Source organism: Gymnoscopelus microlampas (assembly GCF_963454915.1).
Source record: "Gymnoscopelus microlampas genome assembly, chromosome: 2".
Lineage (NCBI taxonomy): Eukaryota > Metazoa > Chordata > Actinopteri > Myctophiformes > Myctophidae > Gymnoscopelus > Gymnoscopelus microlampas.
Window position 1 is genome coordinate 3,397,036 of NC_139939.1, and position 21,718 is coordinate 3,418,753.

Here is a 21,718-nt window from a genome sequence, read left to right on the forward strand (position 1 = left end):
AGGGTCACCATCACAGCCTATCAGTGATCAGTATGTATATACTGTAGGGTCACCATCACAGCCTATCAGTGATCAGTATGTATATACTGTAGGGTCACCATCACAGCCAATCAGTATGAATTACGGAAGGAGGCCCTAGTCTGAGTGAGGCCCGCCCACTCGCTTGGCACGGACATCTGCTCAGACTATTCACCTTATTCCTGGACACTCCAGTAGGGGAGGTGGGGAGCCCCATATCAATGAGTTTCCTGTTCACCATTGTTGCCATGTCTGCTTATAATAAGCAATTTGAGGGGCTTTTATTAAGTGTAGTTTCTTAATTGGGCTTGCTTTCTAATGTTTTTAAAGCCATGATTCCCACATTTTTTCATGTCAAGGACCCCCAGATTAATATGTATTTGTTGCAGACCTCAATCTGCAAATATGTGGTGCCAGGGACTCCCATACCAGATTTGTGTTGTTAAAATGTTTCAACAATATTCAAAATACTTTCTTTCACAATATTTTTCGAAATTAGCAGATCTACAAGCTCACAACGTGTCGTGATGTGACACATTGTGAGCTTGTTGATCTGCTAATTTCAAATAGTCGGTGTAAAGTGGTAAAACTGAGCCTAGTTGCTTCTTTTGGGGCGGCAGTGGTTCAGGGGTAGAGTGGCCGGTGGAGCGGCCGGATGGGAACCTCGCAGTTCGATCCCGGGCTCCCCCAGAGTTAGTGTGGAAGTGTCCTTGAGCAAGACACTGAACCCCTTATTGCTCCTGATGAGCAGGTTGGTGCCTTGCATGGTTTCCTCCTCCATCGGTGTATGAATGTGTGTGTGAATGGGTGAATGCAATGCACAATCTATGTAAAGCGATTTGGATAAAAGCGCTATACAAATGCACCATTTACCATTTATTATTTTGGGCTTGTTTTCATAGACCTGACTGCTTGTTTATTTTGCTAAATCTGGCAACACACTGATTACCTGCATCACACCTGCAGTAGCCTACTAGGGAGGAAGTGAACAGATATTGAATGAAGCAGCACACAGAGGAAAAACTAAATGGCGCCCCCTGTAAGAGCCAATGGAGGCACCCCGGAGATAACCAGGAATAAGGTGAATAGGGTCTCACTGAGTTTAGGGTCTCACTCAGACTATAATGTCTCACTCAGGCTATAGGGTCTTTATAGGGTCCCACTCAGGCTATAGGGTCTTACTGGGCTCCAGTCTGCTTCTGAAGCAGAGTACTAGGGGCCTCACAGACACACAGCCCTAAAGCTCATACTGTAGGTGTCTGTGTGGCCCCTATAGAGTACTAGGGGCCTCACAGACACACAGCCCTAAAGCTCATATTGTAGGTGTCTGTGGGCCCCATATAGAGTACTAGGGGCCTCACAGACACACAGCCCTAAAGTTCATACTGTGGGTGACTGTCTGTGGGGCCCCTATAGAGTACTAGGGGCCCTTGTACTCACAAAGCCCTAAAGCTCATACTGTACGTGTCTGTGGGGCCCCTATAGAGTACTAGGGGCCTCACAGACACACAGCCCTAAAGCTCATACTGCAGGTGTCTGTGGGGCCCCTATAGAGTACTAGGGGCCACTATAGAGTAATAGGGGCCTCACAGACACACAGCCCTAAAGCTCATAGGTTACAAGCTATAAATATTGATTCTGGTGAGTCGACACATTAGGAGCTGGGAGTGAGAGAAGACACGCCCACATTCTGCTGTCAGTCACATAGGAGGGTCTGTCACATGTGTGTGTGTGTGTGTGTGTGTGTGTGTGTGTGTGTGTGTGTGTGTGTGTGTGTGTGTGTGTGTGTGTGTGTGTGTGTGTGTGTGTGTGTGTGTGTGTGTGTGTGTGTGTGTGTGTGTGTGTGTGTGCTTGCGTGTGAGAGAGCTTTGTACATTCATTCATCATGTCATGTTTTCTGGTTTATTTTACTATCTGTAACCTAAGGTTAAATAAAGACCAAAGATGAGTGAGTCTGTGGAGAGAGGGGAGGAGGGAAGTCAAAAACAGCACATCCACAGACCGGACCCTCCACACTTCAGTAATGAACCTGGACCGCCACACTTAAAGTATGTGAATCCTCCTATACCATATACGCAGCTCTAGAACATGACATAGCACAGACTTCTAAAGTTCTACCCAACAAACAATGGAATATTTATCCATCTATGAAACTCTGTGTTTTTGGAAATATATTGATTGTGTCTCTATTATTGTTGCTACACTGTGGTGAAGCCAAACCCCTAGAATATGACTATATTATACTTGCATAATGGAACAAAATATTTAGAAATCTTGAACAAATTGACTTTTTCATCCACACAATAATTGTCAATGTTTGTATGCTTACAGAAGTGTTTACCACAGACCAGAGTCTCCAACACCCAGCTGTGTGTCTATGAAGAGTGACTGGTCTAAACATCATCCTCCTGACTTCAGTAATGAACCTGGACCTCCACACACAAAGTATGTGAATCCTCCTAAACAATATACACAACACTAGAACATGACAAAGTGTTAAATTGTACGTGCAACTTAAAAACAAGACGTCCTGTAGGCCAGGGCCCTACTTTACACCTGTCATAAAAGGTGCAAAGTGCAGCTCTCAGTCATTGCTAGTTTACAACCACAGAGGTCATTTTCACACACAGTGTCCATGTTGTTACATACTTACTTATCCCCATTATGCCGGCTGGCATATAGGACAGCAACAAAGTTTCTCCACTTCAATCTGTCTTTGGCGATCTTCTCTATGGTCCCCCCGGTGCTGTTGCTGGAGCTTCTTCTCTATCGTCCCACGCCATGTCGTTTTAGGCCTCCCTTTCTTTTGCCTTCTAGGGTCCAGTGTAATGCGACTCTTCGGATCGCGTTGATGTCCATTCTGAGGACATGGCCAATCCAGGTCCACCTGCGTTTATTGATTATGCAGTGCATGTCATCTTGTTGGGTGATGTTGAGGAGTTTATTGTTCGAGATGGTCTTGGGCCAGAATATACGCAGGAGTTTGAGCAGGCATGATGTGTGAAAAGTGGATAATTTATGGATGTTGCATTCTGGTTTTCCAGCATTCTGCACCGTATAGTAGTGCTGATAGTACGCAGCTTTGGTAGATCCTGAGTTTTGTTTTAGTGCTGTATTGGTTTGACTTCCAGATTTGTTTAAGTCTTATGAAGGGTGGGTATGCTTTGTTGATCAGGTTTTGAATGTCCTTACTTGCTCCCCCATCATGGTGAATGATACTTCCAAGATATGTAAAATGGTCTGCATTTTCCAAGACCTGTTCCTGTATTGTTATGTGTTGGTGCATTGGTGTTGATGGGCATGACTTTGGTTTTATTGGTGTTTACGATCAGTGATATGTTTGCCTAAGTCAGCTCCTCATGACACTGACCACCTCTGGTAAAATGGCCTATCTCCTAATTGAAAAGGATCATGCTGTTCCCTTGTCTGTTTGTAAAATGTCCCTATCTCCCTAGTGTGACTTAGGCCAAAATACGATCATTTCTGGAGTAAATCAGGTTTAAACCTATTTAAATATATTGCGTTACTTAACTGACAGACGGTGTGATGTTTATGTTAATAGTCATAATTTGTTATAAACGTTACGATTAAGAAATATCATATCGTTTTGGATCAGTTTTTATAAAAAAAAACAAGCAATTACTTAGGCCATTAGTTTAAGAAGGTGACGATATTTTAAGTGATAGTGATGAATTCCAAATATCACAGTATTCCAACATTAACACGGTATTCTCCCCTGGACTTGCGTCACTGCACCCTAGGGTGCCACAGCACCCACTGTGAGAGCCAACGCATTAGATAGTATAGTGACACATATAGGTGGGTCTGCAACCTGTGCACACTTCTACATTCAACACAACACTCATGTTGACTATTTTACCAATGACAACATCCTTTAATATTTATACATAACTCCACAGAATACATTGTCTGTGTTCTACCTAGAGGTGATTTAATACCAAATAAAAGTATGTCAACTTTGATGATTATGAGTCAGGCTCCACTAGATAGAACTGTGTCATAATGAACTGTATGTCCTGTATTAACCATGTGTGGTTGTGGTAACACACACACACACACACACACACACACACACATACACACACACACACACACACACACACACACACACACACACACACACACACACACACACACACACACACACACACACACACACACGTAGCAAACATAGCAGATCTGCAAGCTCACAATACCTTACATCACGATACGTTGTGAGCGTGTAGATCTGCTATTCTCTTTTAAAAGTCACACCTATAATGACATGAGGTCAGTCTGTCTCTAGATTATAGCAATATTTAACCAATAAAAAGACACTCATGTTGAACACAGACGCCTCATTTAGATTCTGACTGGAGGAGCACCAATAAAACCTCCTCTTTCACGCTCCACAAACATGACCTTTATAACATCCATAAAGTAGCAGTTAAACCATTGCTTCAAAAGATGAGGAATAATAAGTCATGTTCCATTTCCATATGCAACGACAACACATGCAAAAGTGGATGAGACACTACTGTTTCACAACTGCTCACAATGCGTCGTGATGCGACACATTGTTAGCTTGTAGATCTGCTATTTTCAAAAAATATATATATACATTTGAAAACTTGAAATGGGACTCCATTAATGAGTACTTTTACTTTTGGTACCTTCAGTACATTTTGATACCAATACTTTTGTACTTTTGCCGTATTGATACTTTTACTTAAGTGAAAAAAGGGAGTACTTTTTTCCACCACTACATTCATGTCATGAATTAAAATAATTTGAGAAATCATTGCAAAACATACAGATGACAAACTGCACAAAAGACACACAAAGTTATACATTTACTAACCACTACGGCCATGTTGTCTTGGTCTTTAATGTTAATGATTAGTTAAAACCATAACAGTCCTTCTGCTGGCTGCTGCTCTAATTTCACAATCACCACTTTATCACACACACACACACACACACACACACACACACACACACACACACACACACACACACACACACACACACACACACACACACAAACACACACACACACACACACACACACACACACACACACACACACACACACACACACACACACACACTGACTGAGCAATATCTCTTCATCAATATCTAAGCTATAATGATGATAACATTGGCACAGCGGCCTGTTAGTTCTGTACATGAAGATTAGTCTTCTCACCATGTCAGTTAGCTCTGGTCCATAGCATTAGAAGGAGTTCTCCTCAACGCTATGTGACTTTTCGGTCATTGTCCGCATATCGTCGGTAACACAGCCTCTTGACTGGAGTAACAATAAAGATACACTTTTAATTCAATAGAACAATTCCATTGGGGGCGCAGTGGAGTAACTACAAAAACATTCCGTCTGCTTAATTATTTTCTTTTCTGACCAACAAGTGTTTTTAGACGGGATGTGGGGGGCTGAGAGTGTTCCCACTAAGGAAAGTATGCTTTCAACATCTTAATAAACTCAACACAGTGTCCAAAGTATAGATTTAGTTTTGATTCAAGTTTGTCAGATTGATTCATTGATAGATAACTAATAGACTTTTTATCCTATTATCATCTCATAATGTATCCTCGATGTGACCGTCAAAGGTCATAGTTCAAGTTCAGACAGAAGTGAAACATGTGAGGAGTTTGGAGAGACAATATTTTGACTATTTTACAGAAATCCATAGAATACGGGTGCACGGTGGTGCAGTCGTTAGCGCTATCGCCTCACACGCTGTGGACGCTGTGGGTACTGAGGATTTGTTCATCTCCTCTGCGTCTTCGGTGCCCATACCCTAGGTGGGGTTGGCGAAAGGGACTTTCTGTGTGGAGTTTGCATGTTCTCCCCATGTCCCCTAGGGTAGGTAGTAGGTACCCTCACAAAAAACATGCAGTAATCCTGGTCTCTATACTGCCTCCCCCTGATCTGTCGAAGCGCCTGATGGAGGGGAAAGGAACTGGTTGGAATAACGCGTTATGTCCTACCGGGGAAACTCCCCCCTGTCAGGTGATAAGAAGCAGCCTGCTCACTCCTCATGCGTTGAAGGAAGTATGAGATCAGTTTAGGGTTCTCCCCAAGCTGGCAGAGGGAAAGTAGCGCCCAGGATTACAGCTTAGGCAATTGGCACTGGTGAAAAAATGGGTTACAAAAATTGTGGGATAATAAATCCTTAGAATACATTGGCTCTGTTAGTGTCACACAAAAATATATTTTATTTTAAAATGTCACACCGATAGTGACATGTCCAAATGTAGGCCAGGTTCAAATTGATTATGTCTGTCCATAGATAATAAAAACTGTATTGACAAATACGTATTCCTCCTGTGAGTGTCTGTATGTCCACCATTGATCTGTGTAGTTGTAGTGTGTAGGAAGTAGGCAGAAAGCCCACTATAACCCTACAGTAATGTATCAACACACATCATGGAGAGTGGGGAACTTTGATAATTGAATACACTTTTGATTTTATTCCAGAAGTGCTTACTACAGACCAGAGTATCCAACACCCAGCTGTGTGTCTATGAAGAGTGACCGGTCTAAAGGAGAACCTCTTTTCTTCAGTAATGAACCTGGACCTCTAGACACAAAGTAAGATCACTGATCTCTGTGAACTTCATCTGGAAAGACACAAAGAATGTATTGTATCTGCTCACAGATGTAGACAGTAGTAGAGTATCTCACTGTCAGCTGTAGTGATCTTTGATTCACTGATTCTTAGGTTGTCTTGTACATAGAGTGGCTCTAAAGTGTATTCAAGTAAAATTACTGTTACTTTAAAATGATGATGACTTGAGTAGAAATAGAAATATCTAGTGAAAATACTACTCAAGTACTGACTTCCTTTATTCAAACCTGATTTATTGTGTAATATAAACTCCCCTCTATACCAAATCAACTTGCCGAAAATAGACGATCTACAAGCTCACAACGTGTCATGGTGTGAGCTTGTAAATCTGTTACTTTTGCTTTATGTTCAACCAGATGTTGTTAAATAATCAGAATTAAATAGAAGTATTCCATACGGTTGCTTCGGGGGAAAAAAAGGTGTTGATCAAATGGAATAAATGTTTGGTTACTGCATCTTCTATTTCTCGCTTAAAAATGTTTTCAAAAACCTTATTGAGAGCAATGTTTAGCTGTAAATTACATTATGTGTTTGTTTACATGGCTGTCATGTTGGATACAACATAACATTCAAGCAGTGCAGCAGGTGCTCTGAGTCTTTGATTAGACAGAGGTCTGTTATTGAGCTCATCAGTCATTATCCAGAAGAAACACACCGCTGATTTCAGCGATTGACCAATTAGAATCAAGCCCTAGAATGTCTGTGATATTACATATATTTTATGTATTCCAAATACACAGCCATAGATGGGTCCTATCCCCGCCCGGGTAGCAGACTGATCTCGGCGGTGTTTAAGCGCTGCATGTGCATTCATCCAATAATTAATTCCTGCAGCTTGGAGTCAGACATTGTCTTCTAGTTGTCTCCGCCAGGCCGAAGGCATGGCGAGAGAGTATGTTTTACCCTCCGTCCGTCCATCTGTCCGTGTGTGTCCCTCCTGTCTGTGTGTTAGCAGCTAATCTCCGACACCGTTGGCCCGTTCACTCCGAAACTGTGCACACACACTCCCTGGATGCCAATTCAGAACCTCTGCCCCAATTTTTTCACATGGGCCTGTTATAGCGCCACCAGGAGGCAGATTTGTGCAAAACCTGTGCAAAACCTAAATCCTACAGATCTTATCCAAACGTCATGCAAATCGGTACACAGTATCTCTATGTGATCAACACGGATCTGTCCGATTTCCCATATTCCATCCTCATTGCCTATGGTTGGCTTCCAAAGTTTGCAGGATTGGTCCGTTTTGAACAAAAATTCTCAAACTATGCATGCAGCTTGCGATTTCCGTGAAATTTCACATGCACATTCCCACTAGGCCGAGGAAGAAATGCCACCCTTTTCACATTGGCCTGTTATAGCGCCACCAGCAGGTCTAATTTAGCAAAACACATGTTTGGAACAAAATGCCTCAAATCATAAATGCAGTGTCTGATTGCCGTGAAAGACCTAAGAATAAATGGCACCCTTTTCACATTGGCCTATTATAGCGCCACCAGGAGGCCAGAATAACGTACCTGACATGGCGGAGACCTGTGCTCCGAGGAGCACTTTTTCTTGTTTCGATGAGCTATTGTACGCCTTACAGTAATGCATCAATACACCTAATCTATTATAAAAGAATAATGATGTTCTATTGTCAACCCTACAGTAATGTATCAACACACATCATGGACAGTGGGGAACTTTGATAATTGAATACACTTTTGTTTTTATTCCAGAAGTGCTTACTACAGACCAGAGTATCCAACACCCAGCTGTGTGTCTATGAAGAGTGACCGGTCTAAAGGAGAACCTCTTTTCTTCAGTAATGAACATGGACCTCTAGACACAAAGTAAGATCACTGATCTCTGTGAACTTCATCTGGAAAGACACAAAGAATGTATTGTATCTGCTCACAGATGTAGACAGTAGTAGAGTATCTCACTGTCAGCTGTAGTGATCTTTGATTCACTGATTCTTAGGTTGTCTTGCACATAGAGTGGCTCTAAAGTGTATTCAAGTAAAATTACTGTTACTTTAAAATAATGATGACTTGAGTAGAAATAAAAATATCTAGTGAAAATACTACTCAAGTACTGACTTCCTTTATTCAAACCTGATTTATTGTGTAATATAAACTCCCCTCTATACCAAATCAACTTGCCGAAAATAAACGATCTACAAGCTCACAACGTGTCATGGTGTGAGCTTGTAAATCTGTTACTTTTGCTTTATGTTCAATCAGATGTTGTTAAATAATCAGAATTAAATAGAAGTATTCCATACGGTTGCTTCGGGGAAAAAAAAGGTGTTGATCAAATGGAATAAATGTTTGGTTACTGCATCTTCTATTTCTCGCTTAAAAATGTTTTCAAAAACATTATTGAGAGCAATGTTTAGCTGTAAATTATATTATGTGTTTGTTTACATGGCTGTCATGTTGGATACAACATAACATTCAAGCAGTGCAGCAGGTGCTCTGAGTCTTTGATTAGACAGAGGTCTGTTATTGAGCTCATCAGTCATTATCCAGAAGAAACACACCGCTGATTTCAGCGATTGACCAATCAGAATCAAGCATTCAACCAAGCCGTGTAATAAAGCCCTAGAATGTCTGTGATATTACATATATTTTATGTATTCCAAATACACAGCCATAGATGGGTCCTATCCCCGCCCGGGTAGCAGACTGATCTTGGCGGTGTTTAAGCGCTGCATGTGCAACTCATCCAATAATTAATTCCTGCAGCTTGGAGTCAGACATTGTCTTCTAGTTGTCTCCGCCAGGCCGAAGGCATGGCGAGAGAGTATGTTTTACCCTCCATCCGTCCGTCTGTCCGTCTGTCCGTCTGTCCGTGTGTGTCCCTCCTGTCTGTGTGTTAGCAGCTAATCTCCGACACCGTTGGCCCGTTCACTCCGAAACTGTGCACACACACTCCCTGGATGCCAATTCAGAACCTTTGCCCCATTTTTTTCACATGGGCCTGTTATAGCGCCACCAGGAGGCAGATTTGTGCAAAACCTGTGCAAAACCTAAATCCTACAGATCTTATCCAAACGTCATGCAAATCGGTACACAGTATCTCTATGTGATCAACACGGATCTGTCCGATTTCCCATATTCCATCCTCATTGCCTATGGTTGGCTTCCAAAGTTTGCAGGATTGGTCCGTTTTGAACAAAAATTCTCAAACTATGCACGCAGCTTGCGATTTCCGTGAAATTTCACATGCACATTCCCACTAGGCCGAGGAAGAAATTCCACCCTTTTCACATTGGCCTGTTATAGCGCCACCAGCAGGTCTAATTTAGCAAAACACATTTTTGGAACAAAATGCCTCAAATCATGAATGCAGTGTCTGATTGCCGTGAAAGACCTAAGAATAAATGGCACCCTTTTCACATTGGCCTATTATAGCGCCACCAGGAGGCCAGAATAACGTACCTGACCTGGCGGAGACCTGTGCTCCGAGGAGCACTTTTTCTTGTTTCGATGAGCTATTGTACGCCTTACAGTAATGCATCAATACACCTAATCTATTATAAAAGAATAATGATGTTCTATTGTCAACCCTACAGTAATGTATCAACACACATCATGGACAGTGGGGAACTTTGATAATTGAATAAACTTTTGTTTTTATTCCAGAAGTGCTTACTACAGACCAGAGTATCCAACACCCAGCTGTGTGTCTATGAAGAGTGACCGGTCTAAAGGAGAACCTCTTTTCTTCAGTAATGAACATGGACCTCTAGACACAAAGTAAGATCACTGATCTCTGTGAACTTCATCTGGAAAGACACAAAGAATGTATTGTATCTGCTCACAGATGTAGACAGTAGTAGAGTATCTCACTGTCAGCTGTAGTGATCTTTGATTCACTGATTCTTAGGTTGTCTTGTACATAGAGTGGCTCTAAAGTGTATTCAAGTAAAATTACTGTTACTTTAAAATGATGATGACTTGAGTAGAAATAAAAATATCTAGTGAAAATACTACTCAAGTACTGACTTCCTTTATTCAAACCTGATTTATTGTGTAATATAAACTCCCCTCTATACCAAATCAACTTGCCGAAAATAAACGATCTACAAGCTCACAACGTGTCATGGTGTGAGCTTGTAAATCTGTTACTTTTGCTTTATGTTCAACCAGATGTTGTTAAATAATCAGAATTAAATAGAAGTATTCCATACGGTTGCTTCGGGGAAAAAAAAGGTGTTGATCAAATGGAATAAATGTTTGGTTACTGCATCTTCTATTTCTCGCTTAAAAATGTTTTCAAAAACATTATTGAGAGCAATGTTTAGCTGTAAATTATATTATGTGTTTGTTTACATGGCTGTCATGTTGGATACAACATAACATTCAAGCAGTGCAGCAGGTGCTCTGAGTCTTTGATTAGACAGAGGTCTGTTATTGAGCTCATCAGTCATTATCCAGAAGAAACACACCGCTGATTTCAGCGATTGACCAATCAGAATCAAGCATTCAACCAAGCCGTGTAATAAAGCCCTAGAATGTCTGTGATATTACATATTTTATGTATTCCAAATACACAGCCATAGATGGGGCCTATCCCCGCCCGGGTAGCAGACTGATCTCGGCGGTGTTTAAGCGCTGCATGTGCAACTCATCCAATAATTAATTCCTGCAGCTTGGAGTCAGACATTGTCTTCTAGTTGTCTCCGCCAGGCCGAAGGCATGGCGAGAGAGTATGTTTTACCCTCCGTCCGTCCGTCTGTCCGTGTGTGTCCTTCCTGTCTGTGTGTTAGCAGCTAATCTCCGACACCGTTGGCCCGTTCACTCCGAAACTGTGCACACACACTCCCTGGATGCCAATTCAGAACATCTGCCCCAATTTTTTCACATGGGCCTGTTATAGCGCCACCAGGAGGCAGATTTGTGCAAAACCTGTGCAAAACCTAAATCCTACAGATCTTATCCAAACGTCATGCAAATCGGTACACAGTATCTCTATGTGATCAAAACGGATCTTTCCGATTTCCCATATTCCATCCTCATTGCCTATGGTTGGCTTCCAAAGTTTGCAGGATTGGTCCGTTTTGGACAACGATTCTCAAACTATGCACGCAGCTTGCGATTTCCGTGAAATTTCACATGCACATTCCCACTAGGCCGAGGAAGAAATGCCACCCTTTTCACATTGTCCTGTTATAGCGCCACCAGCAGGTCTAATTTAGCAAAACACATTTTGGAACAAAATGCCTCAAATCATGAATGCAGTGTCTGATTGCCTTGAAAGACCTAAGAATAAATGGCACCCTTTTCACATTGGCCTATTATAGCGCCACCAGGAGGCCAGAATAACGTACCTGACCTGGCGGAGACCTGTGCTCCGAGGAGCACTTTTTCTTGTTTCATATCCATTCGAAAGTTTTGGTATAAAACGTGTGTTTAATGATGAGCTATTGTACGCCTTACAGTAATGCATCAATACACCTAGTCTATTATAAAAGAATAATGATGTTCTATTGTCAACCCTACAGTAATGTATCAACACACATCATGGACAGTGGGGAACTTTGATAATTGAATACACTTTTGTTTTTATTCCAGAAGTGCTTACTACAGACCAGAGTATCCAACACGCAGCTGTGTGTCTATGAAGAGTGACCGGTCTAAAGGAGAACCTCTTTTCTTCAGTAATGAACCAGGACCTCTAGACACAAAGTAAGATCACTGATCTCTGTGAACTTCATCTGGAAAGACACAAAGAATGTCTTGTATCTGCTCACAGATGTAGACAGTAGTAGAGTATCTCAATGTCAGCTGTAGTGATCTTTGATTCACTGATTCTTAGGTTGTCTTGTACATAGAGTGGCTCTAAAGTGTATTCAAGTAAAATTACTGTTACTTTAAAATGATGATGACTTGAGTAGAAATAAAAATATCTAGTGAAAATACTACTTCTTTATTCAAACCTGATTTATTGTGTAATATAAACTCCCCTCTATACCAAATCAACTTGCCGAAAATAGACGATCTACAAGCTCACAACGTGTCATGGTGCGAGCTTGTAAATCTGTTACTTTTGCTTTATGTTCAACCAGATGTTGTTAAATAATCAGAATTAAATAGAAGTATTCCATACGGTTGCTTCGGGAAAAAAAAAGGTGTTGATCAAATGGAATAAATGTTTGGTTACTGCATCTTCTATTTCTCGCTTAAAAATGTTTTCAAAAACCTTATTGAGAGCAATGTTTAGCTGTAAATGACATTATGTGTTTGTTTACATGGCTGTCATGTTGGATACAACATAACATTCAAGCAGTGCAGCAGGTGCTCTGAGTCTTTGATTAGACAGAGGTCTGTTATTGAGCTCATCAGTCATTATCCAGAAGAAACACACCGCTGATTTCAGCGATTGACCAATCAGAATCAAGCATTCAACCAAGTCGTGTAATAAAGCCCTAGAATGTCTGTGATATTACATTTTATGTATTCCAAATACACAGCCATAGATGGGTCCTATCCCCGCCCGGGTAGCAGACTGATCTCGGCGGTGTTTAAGCGCTGCATGTGCAACTCATCCAATAATTAATTCCTGCAACTTGGAGTCAGACATTGTCTTCTAGTTGTCTCCGCCAGGCCGAAGGCATGGCGAGAGAGTATGTTTTACCCTCCGTCCGTCCGTGTGTCCGTGTGTCCGTGTGTGTGTGTCCCTCCTGTCTGTGTGTTAGCAGCTAATCTCCGACACCATTGGCCCGTTCGCTCCGAAACTGTGCACACACACTCCCTGGATGCAAATTCAGAACCTCTGCCCCATTTTTTTCACATGGGCCTGTTATAGCGCCACCAGGAGGCAGATTTGTGCAAAACCTGTGCAAAACCTAAATCCTAGAGATTTTATCCAAACGTCATGCAAATCGGTACACAGTATCTCTATGTGATCAACACGGATCTGTCCGATTTCCCATATTCCATCCTCATTGCCTATCAGGTTGGCTTCCAAAGTTTGCAGGATTGGTCCGTTTTGAACAAAAATTCTCAATCTATGCACGCAGCTTGCGATTTCCGTGAAATTTCACATGCACATTCCCACTAGGCCGAGGAAGAAATTCCACCCTTTTCACATTGGCCTGTTATAGCGCCACCAGCAGGTCTAATTTAGCAAAACACATTTTTAGAACAAAATTCCTCAAATCATGAATGCAGTGTCTGATTGCCGTGAAATACCTAAGAATAAATGGCACCCTTTTCACATTGGCCTATTATAGCGCCACCAGGAGGCCAGAATAACGTACCTGACCTGGCGGAGACCTGTGCTCCGAGGAGCACTTTTTCTTGTTTCATATCCATTTGAAAGTCTTGGTATAAAACGTGTGTTTAATGATGAGCTATTGTACGCCTTACAGTAATGCATCAATACACCTAGTCTATTATAAAAGAATAATGATGTTCTATTGTCAACCCTACAGTAATGTATCAACACACATCATGGACAGTGGGGAACTTTGATAATTGAATACACTTTTGTTTTTATTCCAGAAGTGCTTACTACAGACCAGAGTATCCAACACGCAGCTGTGTGTCTATGAAGAGTGACCGGTCTAAAGGAGAACCTCTTTTCTTCAGTAATGAACCAGGACCTCTAGACACAAAGTAAGATCACTGATCTCTGTGAACTTCATCTGGAAAGACACAAAGAATGTCTTGTATCTGCTCACAGATGTAGACAGTAGTAGAGTATCTCACTGTCAGCTGTAGTGATCTTTGATTCACTGATTCTTAGGTTGTCTTGTACATAGAGTAGCTCTAAAGTGTATTCAAGTAAAATTACTGTTACTTTAAAATGATGATGACTTGAGTAGAAATAAAAATATCTAGTGAAAATACTACTCAAGTACTGACTTCCTTTATTCAAACCTGATTTATTGTGTAATATAAACTCCCCTCTATACCAAATCAACTTGCCGAAAATAGACGATCTACAAGCTCACAACGTGTCATGGTGTGAGCTTGTAAATCTGTTACTTTTGCTTTATGTTCAACCAGATGTTGTTAAATAATCAGAATTAAATAGAAGTATTCCATACGGTTGCTTCGGGGAAAAAAAAGGTGTTGATCAAATGGAATAAATGTTTGGTTACTGCATCTTCTATTTCTCGCTTAAAAATGTTTTCAAAAACCTTATTGAGAGCAATGTTTAGCTGTAAATGACATTATGTGTTTGTTTACATGGCTGTCATGTTGGATACAACATAACATTCAAGCAGTGCAGCAGGTGCTCTGAGTCTTTGATTAGACAGAGGTCTGTTATTGAGCTCATCAGTCATTATCCAGAAGAAACACACCGCTGATTTCAGCGATTGACCAATCAGAATCAAGCATTCAACCAAGTCGTGTAATAAAGCCCTAGAATGTCTGTGATATTACATTTTATGTATTCCAAATACACAGCCATAGATGGGTCCTATCCCCGCCCGGGTAGCAGACTGATCTCGGCGGCGTTTAAGCGCTGCATGTGCAACTCATCCAATAATTAATTCCTGCAACTTGGAGTCAGACATTGTCTTCTAGTTGTCTCCGCCAGGCCGAAGGCATGGCGAGAGAGTATGTTTTACCCTCCGTCCGTCCGTCTGTCCGTGTGTCCGTGTGTGTGTGTCCCTCCTGTCTGTGTGTTAGCAGCTAATCTCCGACACCATTGGCCCGTTCGCTCCGAAACTGTGCACACACACTCCCTGGATGCAAATTCAGAACCTCTGCCCCATTTTTTTCACATGGGCCTGTTATAGCGCCACCAGGAGGCAGATTTGTGCAAAACCTGTGCAAAACCTAAATCCTAGAGATTTTATCCAAACGTCATGCAAATCGGTACACAGTATCTCTATGTGATCAACACGGATCTGTCCGATTTCCCATATTCCATCCTCATTGCCTATCAGGTTGGCTTCCAAAGTTTGCAGGATTGGTCCGTTTTGAACAAAAATTCTCAATCTATGCACGCAGCTTGCGATTTCCGTGAAATTTCACATGCACATTCCCACTAGGCCGAGGAAGAAATTCCACCCTTTTCACATTGGCCTGTTATAGCGCCACCAGCAGGTCTAATTTAGCAAAACACATTTTTAGAACAAAATTCCTCAAATCATGAATGCAGTGTCTGATTGCCGTGAAATACTTAAGAATAAATGGCACCCTTTTCACATTGGCCTATTATAGCGCCACCAGGAGGCCAGAATAACGTACCTGACCTGGCGGAGACCTGTGCTCCGAGGAGCACTTTTTCTTGTTTCATATCCATTTGAAAGTCTTGGTATAAAACGTGTGTTTAATGATGAGCTATTGTACGCCTTACAGTAATGCATCAATACACCTAGTCTATTATAAAAGAATAATGATGTTCTATTGTCAACCCAACAGTAATGTATCAACACACATCATGGACAGTGGGGAACTTTGATAATTGAATACACTTTTGTTTTTATTCCAGAAGTGCTTACTACAGACCAGAGTATCCAACACCCAGCTGTGTGTCTATGAAGAGTGACCGGTCTAAAGGAGAACCTCTTTTCTTCAGTAATGAACCAGGACCTCTAGACACAAAGTAAGATCACTGATCTCTGTGAACTTCATCTGGAAAGACACAAAGAATGTCTTGTATCTGCTCACAGATGTAGACAGTAGTAGAGTATCTCACTGTCAGCTGTAGTGATCTTTGATTCACTGATTCTTAGGTTGTCTTGTACATAGAGTAGCTCTAAAGTGTATTCAAGTAAAATTACTGTTACTTTAAAATGATGATGACTTGAGTAGAAATAAAAATATCTAGTGAAAATACTACTCAAGTACTGACTTCCTTTATTCAAACCTGATTTATTGTGTAATATAAACTCCCCTCTATACCAAATCAACTTGCCGAAAATAGACGATCTACAAGCTCACAACGTGTCATGGTGTGAGCTTGTAAATCTGTTACTTTTGCTTTATGTTCAACCAGATGTTGTTAAATAATCAGAATTAAATAGAAGTATTCCATACGGTTGCTTCGGGGAAAAAAAAGGTGTTGATCAAATGGAATAAATGTTTGGTTACTGCATCTTCTATTTCTCGCTTAAAAATGTTTTCAAAAACCTTATTGAGAGCAATGTTTAGCTGTAAATGACATTATGTGTTTGTTTACATGGCTGTCATGTTGGATACAACATAACATTCAAGCAGTGCAGCAGGTGCTCTGAGTCTTTGATTAGACAGAGGTCTGTTATTGAGCTCATCAGTCATTATCCAGAAGAAACACACCGCTGATTTCAGCGATTGACCAATCAGAATCAAGCATTCAACCAAGTCGTGTAATAAAGCCCTAGAATGTCTGTGATATTACATTTTATGTATTCCAAATACACAGCCATAGATGGGTCCTATCCCCGCCCGGGTAGCAGACTGATCTCGGCGGTGTTTAAGCGCTGCATGTGCAACTCATCCAATAATTAATTCCTGCAACTTGGAGTCAGACATTGTCTTCTAGTTGTCTCCGCCAGGCCGAAGGCATGGCGAGAGAGTATGTTTTACCCTCCGTCCGTCCGTCTGTCCGTGTGTCCGTGTGTGTGTGTCCCTCCTGTCTGTGTGTTAGCAGCTAATCTCCGACACCATTGGCCCGTTCGCTCCGAAACTGTGCACACACACTCCCTGGATGCAAATTCAGAACCTCTGCCCCATTTTTTTCACATGGGCCTGTTATAGCGCCACCAGGAGGCAGATTTGTGCAAAACCTGTGCAAAACCTAAATCCTAGAGATTTTATCCAAACGTCATGCAAATCGGTACACAGTATCTCTATGTGATCAACACGGATCTGTCCGATTTCCCATATTCCATCCTCATTGCCTATCAGGTTGGCTTCCAAAGTTTGCAGGATTGGTCCGTTTTGAACAAAAATTCTCAATCTATGCACGCAGCTTGCGATTTCCGTGAAATTTCACATGCACATTCCCACTAGGCCGAGGAAGAAATTCCACCCTTTTCACATTGGCCTGTTATAGCGCCACCAGCAGGTCTAATTTAGCAAAACACATTTTTAGAACAAAATTCCTCAAATCATGAATGCAGTGTCTGATTGCCGTGAAATACCTAAGAATAAATGGCACCCTTTTCACATTGGCCTATTATAGCGCCACCAGGAGGCCAGAATAACGTACCTGACCTGGCGGAGACCTGTGCTCCGAGGAGCACTTTTTCTTGTTTCATATCCATTTGAAAGTCTTGGTATAAAACGTGTGTTTAATGATGAGCTATTGTACGCCTTACAGTAATGCATCAATACACCTAGTCTATTATAAAAGAATAATGATGTTCTATTGTCAAACCAACAGTAATGTATCAACACACATCATGGACAGTGGGGAACTTTGATAATTGAATACACTTTTGTTTTTATTCCAGAAGTGCTTACTACAGACCAGAGTATCCAACACGCAGCTGTGTGTCTATGAAGAGTGACCGGTCTAAAGGAGAACCTCTTTTCTTCAGTAATGAACCAGGACCTCTAGACACAAAGTAAGATCACTGATCTCTGTGAACTTCATCTGGAAAGACACAAAGAATGTCTTGTATCTGCTCACAGATGTAGACAGTAGTAGAGTATCTCACTGTCAGCTGTAGTGATCTTTGATTCACTGATTCTTAGGTTGTCTTGTACATAGAGTAGCTCTAAAGTGTATTCAAGTAAAATTACTGTTACTTTAAAATGATGATGACTTGAGTAGAAATAAAAATATCTAGTGAAAATACTACTCAAGTACTGACTTCCTTTATTCAAACCTGATTTATTGTGTAATATAAACTCCCCTCTATACCAAATCAACTTGCCGAAAATAGACGATCTACAAGCTCACAACGTGTCATGGTGTGAGCTTGTAAATCTGTTACTTTTGCTTTATGTTCAACCAGATGTTGTTAAATAATCAGAATTAAATAGAAGTATTCCATACGGTTGCTTCGGGGAAAAAAAAGGTGTTGATCAAATGGAATAAATGTTTGGTTACTGCATCTTCTATTTCTCGCTTAAAAATGTTTTCAAAAACCTTATTGAGAGCAATGTTTAGCTGTAAATGACATTATGTGTTTGTTTACATGGCTGTCATGTTGGATACAACATAACATTCAAGCAGTGCAGCAGGTGCTCTGAGTCTTTGATTAGACAGAGGTCTGTTATTGAGCTCATCAGTCATTATCCAGAAGAAACACACCGCTGATTTCAGCGATTGACCAATCAGAATCAAGCATTCAACCAAGTCGTGTAATAAAGCCCTAGAATGTCTGTGATATTACATTTTATGTATTCCAAATACACAGCCATAGATGGGTCCTATCCCCGCCCGGGTAGCAGACTGATCTCGGCGGTGTTTAAGCGCTGCATGTGCAACTCATCCAATAATTAATTCCTGCAACTTGGAGTCAGACATTGTCTTCTAGTTGTCTCCGCCAGGCCGAAGGCATGGCGAGAGAGTATGTTTTACCCTCCGTCCGTCCGTCTGTCCGTGTGTCCGTGTGTGTGTGTCCCTCCTGTCTGTGTGTTAGCAGCTAATCTCCGACACCATTGGCCCGTTCGCTCCGAAACTGTGCACACACACTCCCTGGATGCAAATTCAGAACCTCTGCCCCATTTTTTTCACATGGGCCTGTTATAGCGCCACCAGGAGGCAGATTTGTGCAAAACCTGTGCAAAACCTAAATCCTAGAGATTTTATCCAAACGTCATGCAAATCGGTACACAGTATCTCTATGTGATCAACACGGATCTGTCCGATTTCCCATATTCCATCCTCATTGCCTATCAGGTTGGCTTCCAAAGTTTGCAGGATTGGTCCGTTTTGAACAAAAATTCTCAATCTATGCACGCAGCTTGCGATTTCCGTGAAATTTCACATGCACATTCCCACTAGGCCGAGGAAGAAATTCCACCCTTTTCACATTGGCCTGTTATAGCGCCACCAGCAGGTCTAATTTAGCAAAACACATTTTTAGAACAAAATTCCTCAAATCATGAATGCAGTGTCTGATTGCCGTGAAATACCTAAGAATAAATGGCACCCTTTTCACATTGGCCTATTATAGCGCCACCAGGAGGCCAGAATAACGTACCTGACCTGGCGGAGACCTGTGCTCCGAGGAGCACTTTTTCTTGTTTCATATCCATTTGAAAGTCTTGGTATAAAACGTGTGTTTAATGATGAGCTATTGTACGCCTTACAGTAATGCATCAATACACCTAGTCTATTATAAAAGAATAATGATGTTATATTGTCAACCCAACAGTAATGTATCAACACACATCATGGACAGTGGGGAACTTTGATAATTGAATACACTTTTGTTTTTATTCCAGAAGTGCTTACTACAGACCAGAGTATCCAACACGCAGCTGTGTGTCTATGAAGAGTGACCGGTCTAAAGGAGAACCTCTTTTCTTCAGTAATGAACCAGGACCTCTAGACACAAAGTAAGATCACTGATCTCTGTGAACTTCATCTGGAAAGACACAAAGAATGTCTTGTATCTGCTCACAGATGTAGACAGTAGTAGAGTATCTCACTGTCAGCTGTAGTGATCTTTGATTCACTGATTCTTAGGTTGTCTTGTACATAGAGTAGCTCTAAAGTGTATTCAAGTAAAATTAATGTTACTTTAAAATGATGATGACTTGAGTAGAAATAAAAATATCTAGTGAAAATACTACTCAAGTACTGACTTCCTTTATTCAAACCTGATTTATTGTGTAATATAAACTCCCCTCTATACCAAATCAACTTGCCGAAAATAGACGATCTACAAGCTCACAACGTGTCATGGTGTGAGCTTGTAAATCTGTTACTTTTGCTTTATGTTCAACCAGATGTTGTTAAATAATCAGAATTAAATAGAAGTATTCCATACGGTTGCTTCGGGGAAAAAAAAGGTGTTGATCAAATGGAATAAATGTTTGGTTACTGCATCTTCTATTTCTCGCTTAAAAATGTTTTCAAAAACCTTATTGAGAGCAATGTTTAGCTGTAAATGACATTATGTGTTTGTTTACATGGCTGTCATGTTGGATACAACATAACATTCAAGCAGTGCAGCAGGTGCTCTGAGTCTTTGATTAGACAGAGGTCTGTTATTGAGCTCATCAGTCATTATCCAGAAGAAACACACCGCTGATTTCAGCGATTGACCAATCAGAATCAAGCATTCAACCAAGTCGTGTAATAAAGCCCTAGAATGTCTGTGATATTACATTTTATGTATTCCAAATACACAGCCATAGATGGGTCCTATCCCCGCCCGGGTAGCAGACTGATCTCGGCGGTGTTTAAGCGCTGCATGTGCAACTCATCCAATAATTAATTCCTGCAACTTGGAGTCAGACATTGTCTTCTAGTTGTCTCCGCCAGGCCGAAGGCATGGCGAGAGAGTATGTTTTACCCTCCGTCCGTCCGTCTGTCCGTGTGTCCGTGTGTGTGTGTCCCTCCTGTCTGTGTGTTAGCAGCTAATCTCCGACACCATTGGCCCGTTCGCTCCGAAACTGTGCACACACACTCCCTGGATGCAAATTCAGAACCTCTGCCCCATTTTTTTTCACATGGGCCTGTTATAGCGCCACCAGGAGGCAGATTTGTGCAAAACCTGTGCAAAACCTAAATCCTAGAGATTTTATCCAAACGTCATGCAAATCGGTACACAGTATCTCTATGTGATCAACACGGATCTGTCCGATTTCCCATATTCCATCCTCATTGCCTATCAGGTTGGCTTCCAAAGTTTGCAGGATTGGTCCGTTTTGAACAAAAATTCTCAATCTATGCACGCAGCTTGCGATTTCCGTGAAATTTCACATGCACATTCCCACTAGGCCGAGGAAGAAATTCCACCCTTTTCACATTGGCCTGTTATAGCGCCACCAGCAGGTCTAATTTAGCAAAACACATTTTTAGAACAAAATTCCTCAAATCATGAATGCAGTGTCTGATTGCCGTGAAATACCTAAGAATAAATGGCACCCTTTTCACATTGGCCTATTATAGCGCCACCAGGAGGCCAGAATAACGTACCTGACCTGGCGGAGACCTGT

General features: G+C 41.4%; 1 protein-coding gene across 1 annotated transcript in view; it reads left to right on the plus strand.

The window, feature by feature from the left end:
* Nucleotides 1-1,962: 1,962 nt before the first annotated feature.
* LOC311035506 (NACHT, LRR and PYD domains-containing protein 3-like) overlaps nucleotides 1,963-21,718 on the plus strand; it is a gene marked incomplete at both ends in the record, with an annotated part of 49,252 nt that continues 29,496 nt past the window's right edge. Inside the window, 9 exons of the mRNA XM_084043763.1 lie at nucleotides 1,963-2,066; nucleotides 6,518-6,631; nucleotides 8,387-8,500; nucleotides 10,298-10,411; nucleotides 12,230-12,343; nucleotides 14,162-14,275; nucleotides 16,107-16,220; nucleotides 18,052-18,165; nucleotides 19,997-20,110. Of these exons, the coding sequence (XP_083899889.1) occupies nucleotides 1,963-2,066; nucleotides 6,518-6,631; nucleotides 8,387-8,500; nucleotides 10,298-10,411; nucleotides 12,230-12,343; nucleotides 14,162-14,275; nucleotides 16,107-16,220; nucleotides 18,052-18,165; nucleotides 19,997-20,110 (1,016 nt within the window). The remainder of the gene's footprint in view (nucleotides 2,067-6,517; nucleotides 6,632-8,386; nucleotides 8,501-10,297; nucleotides 10,412-12,229; nucleotides 12,344-14,161; nucleotides 14,276-16,106; nucleotides 16,221-18,051; nucleotides 18,166-19,996; nucleotides 20,111-21,718) is intronic.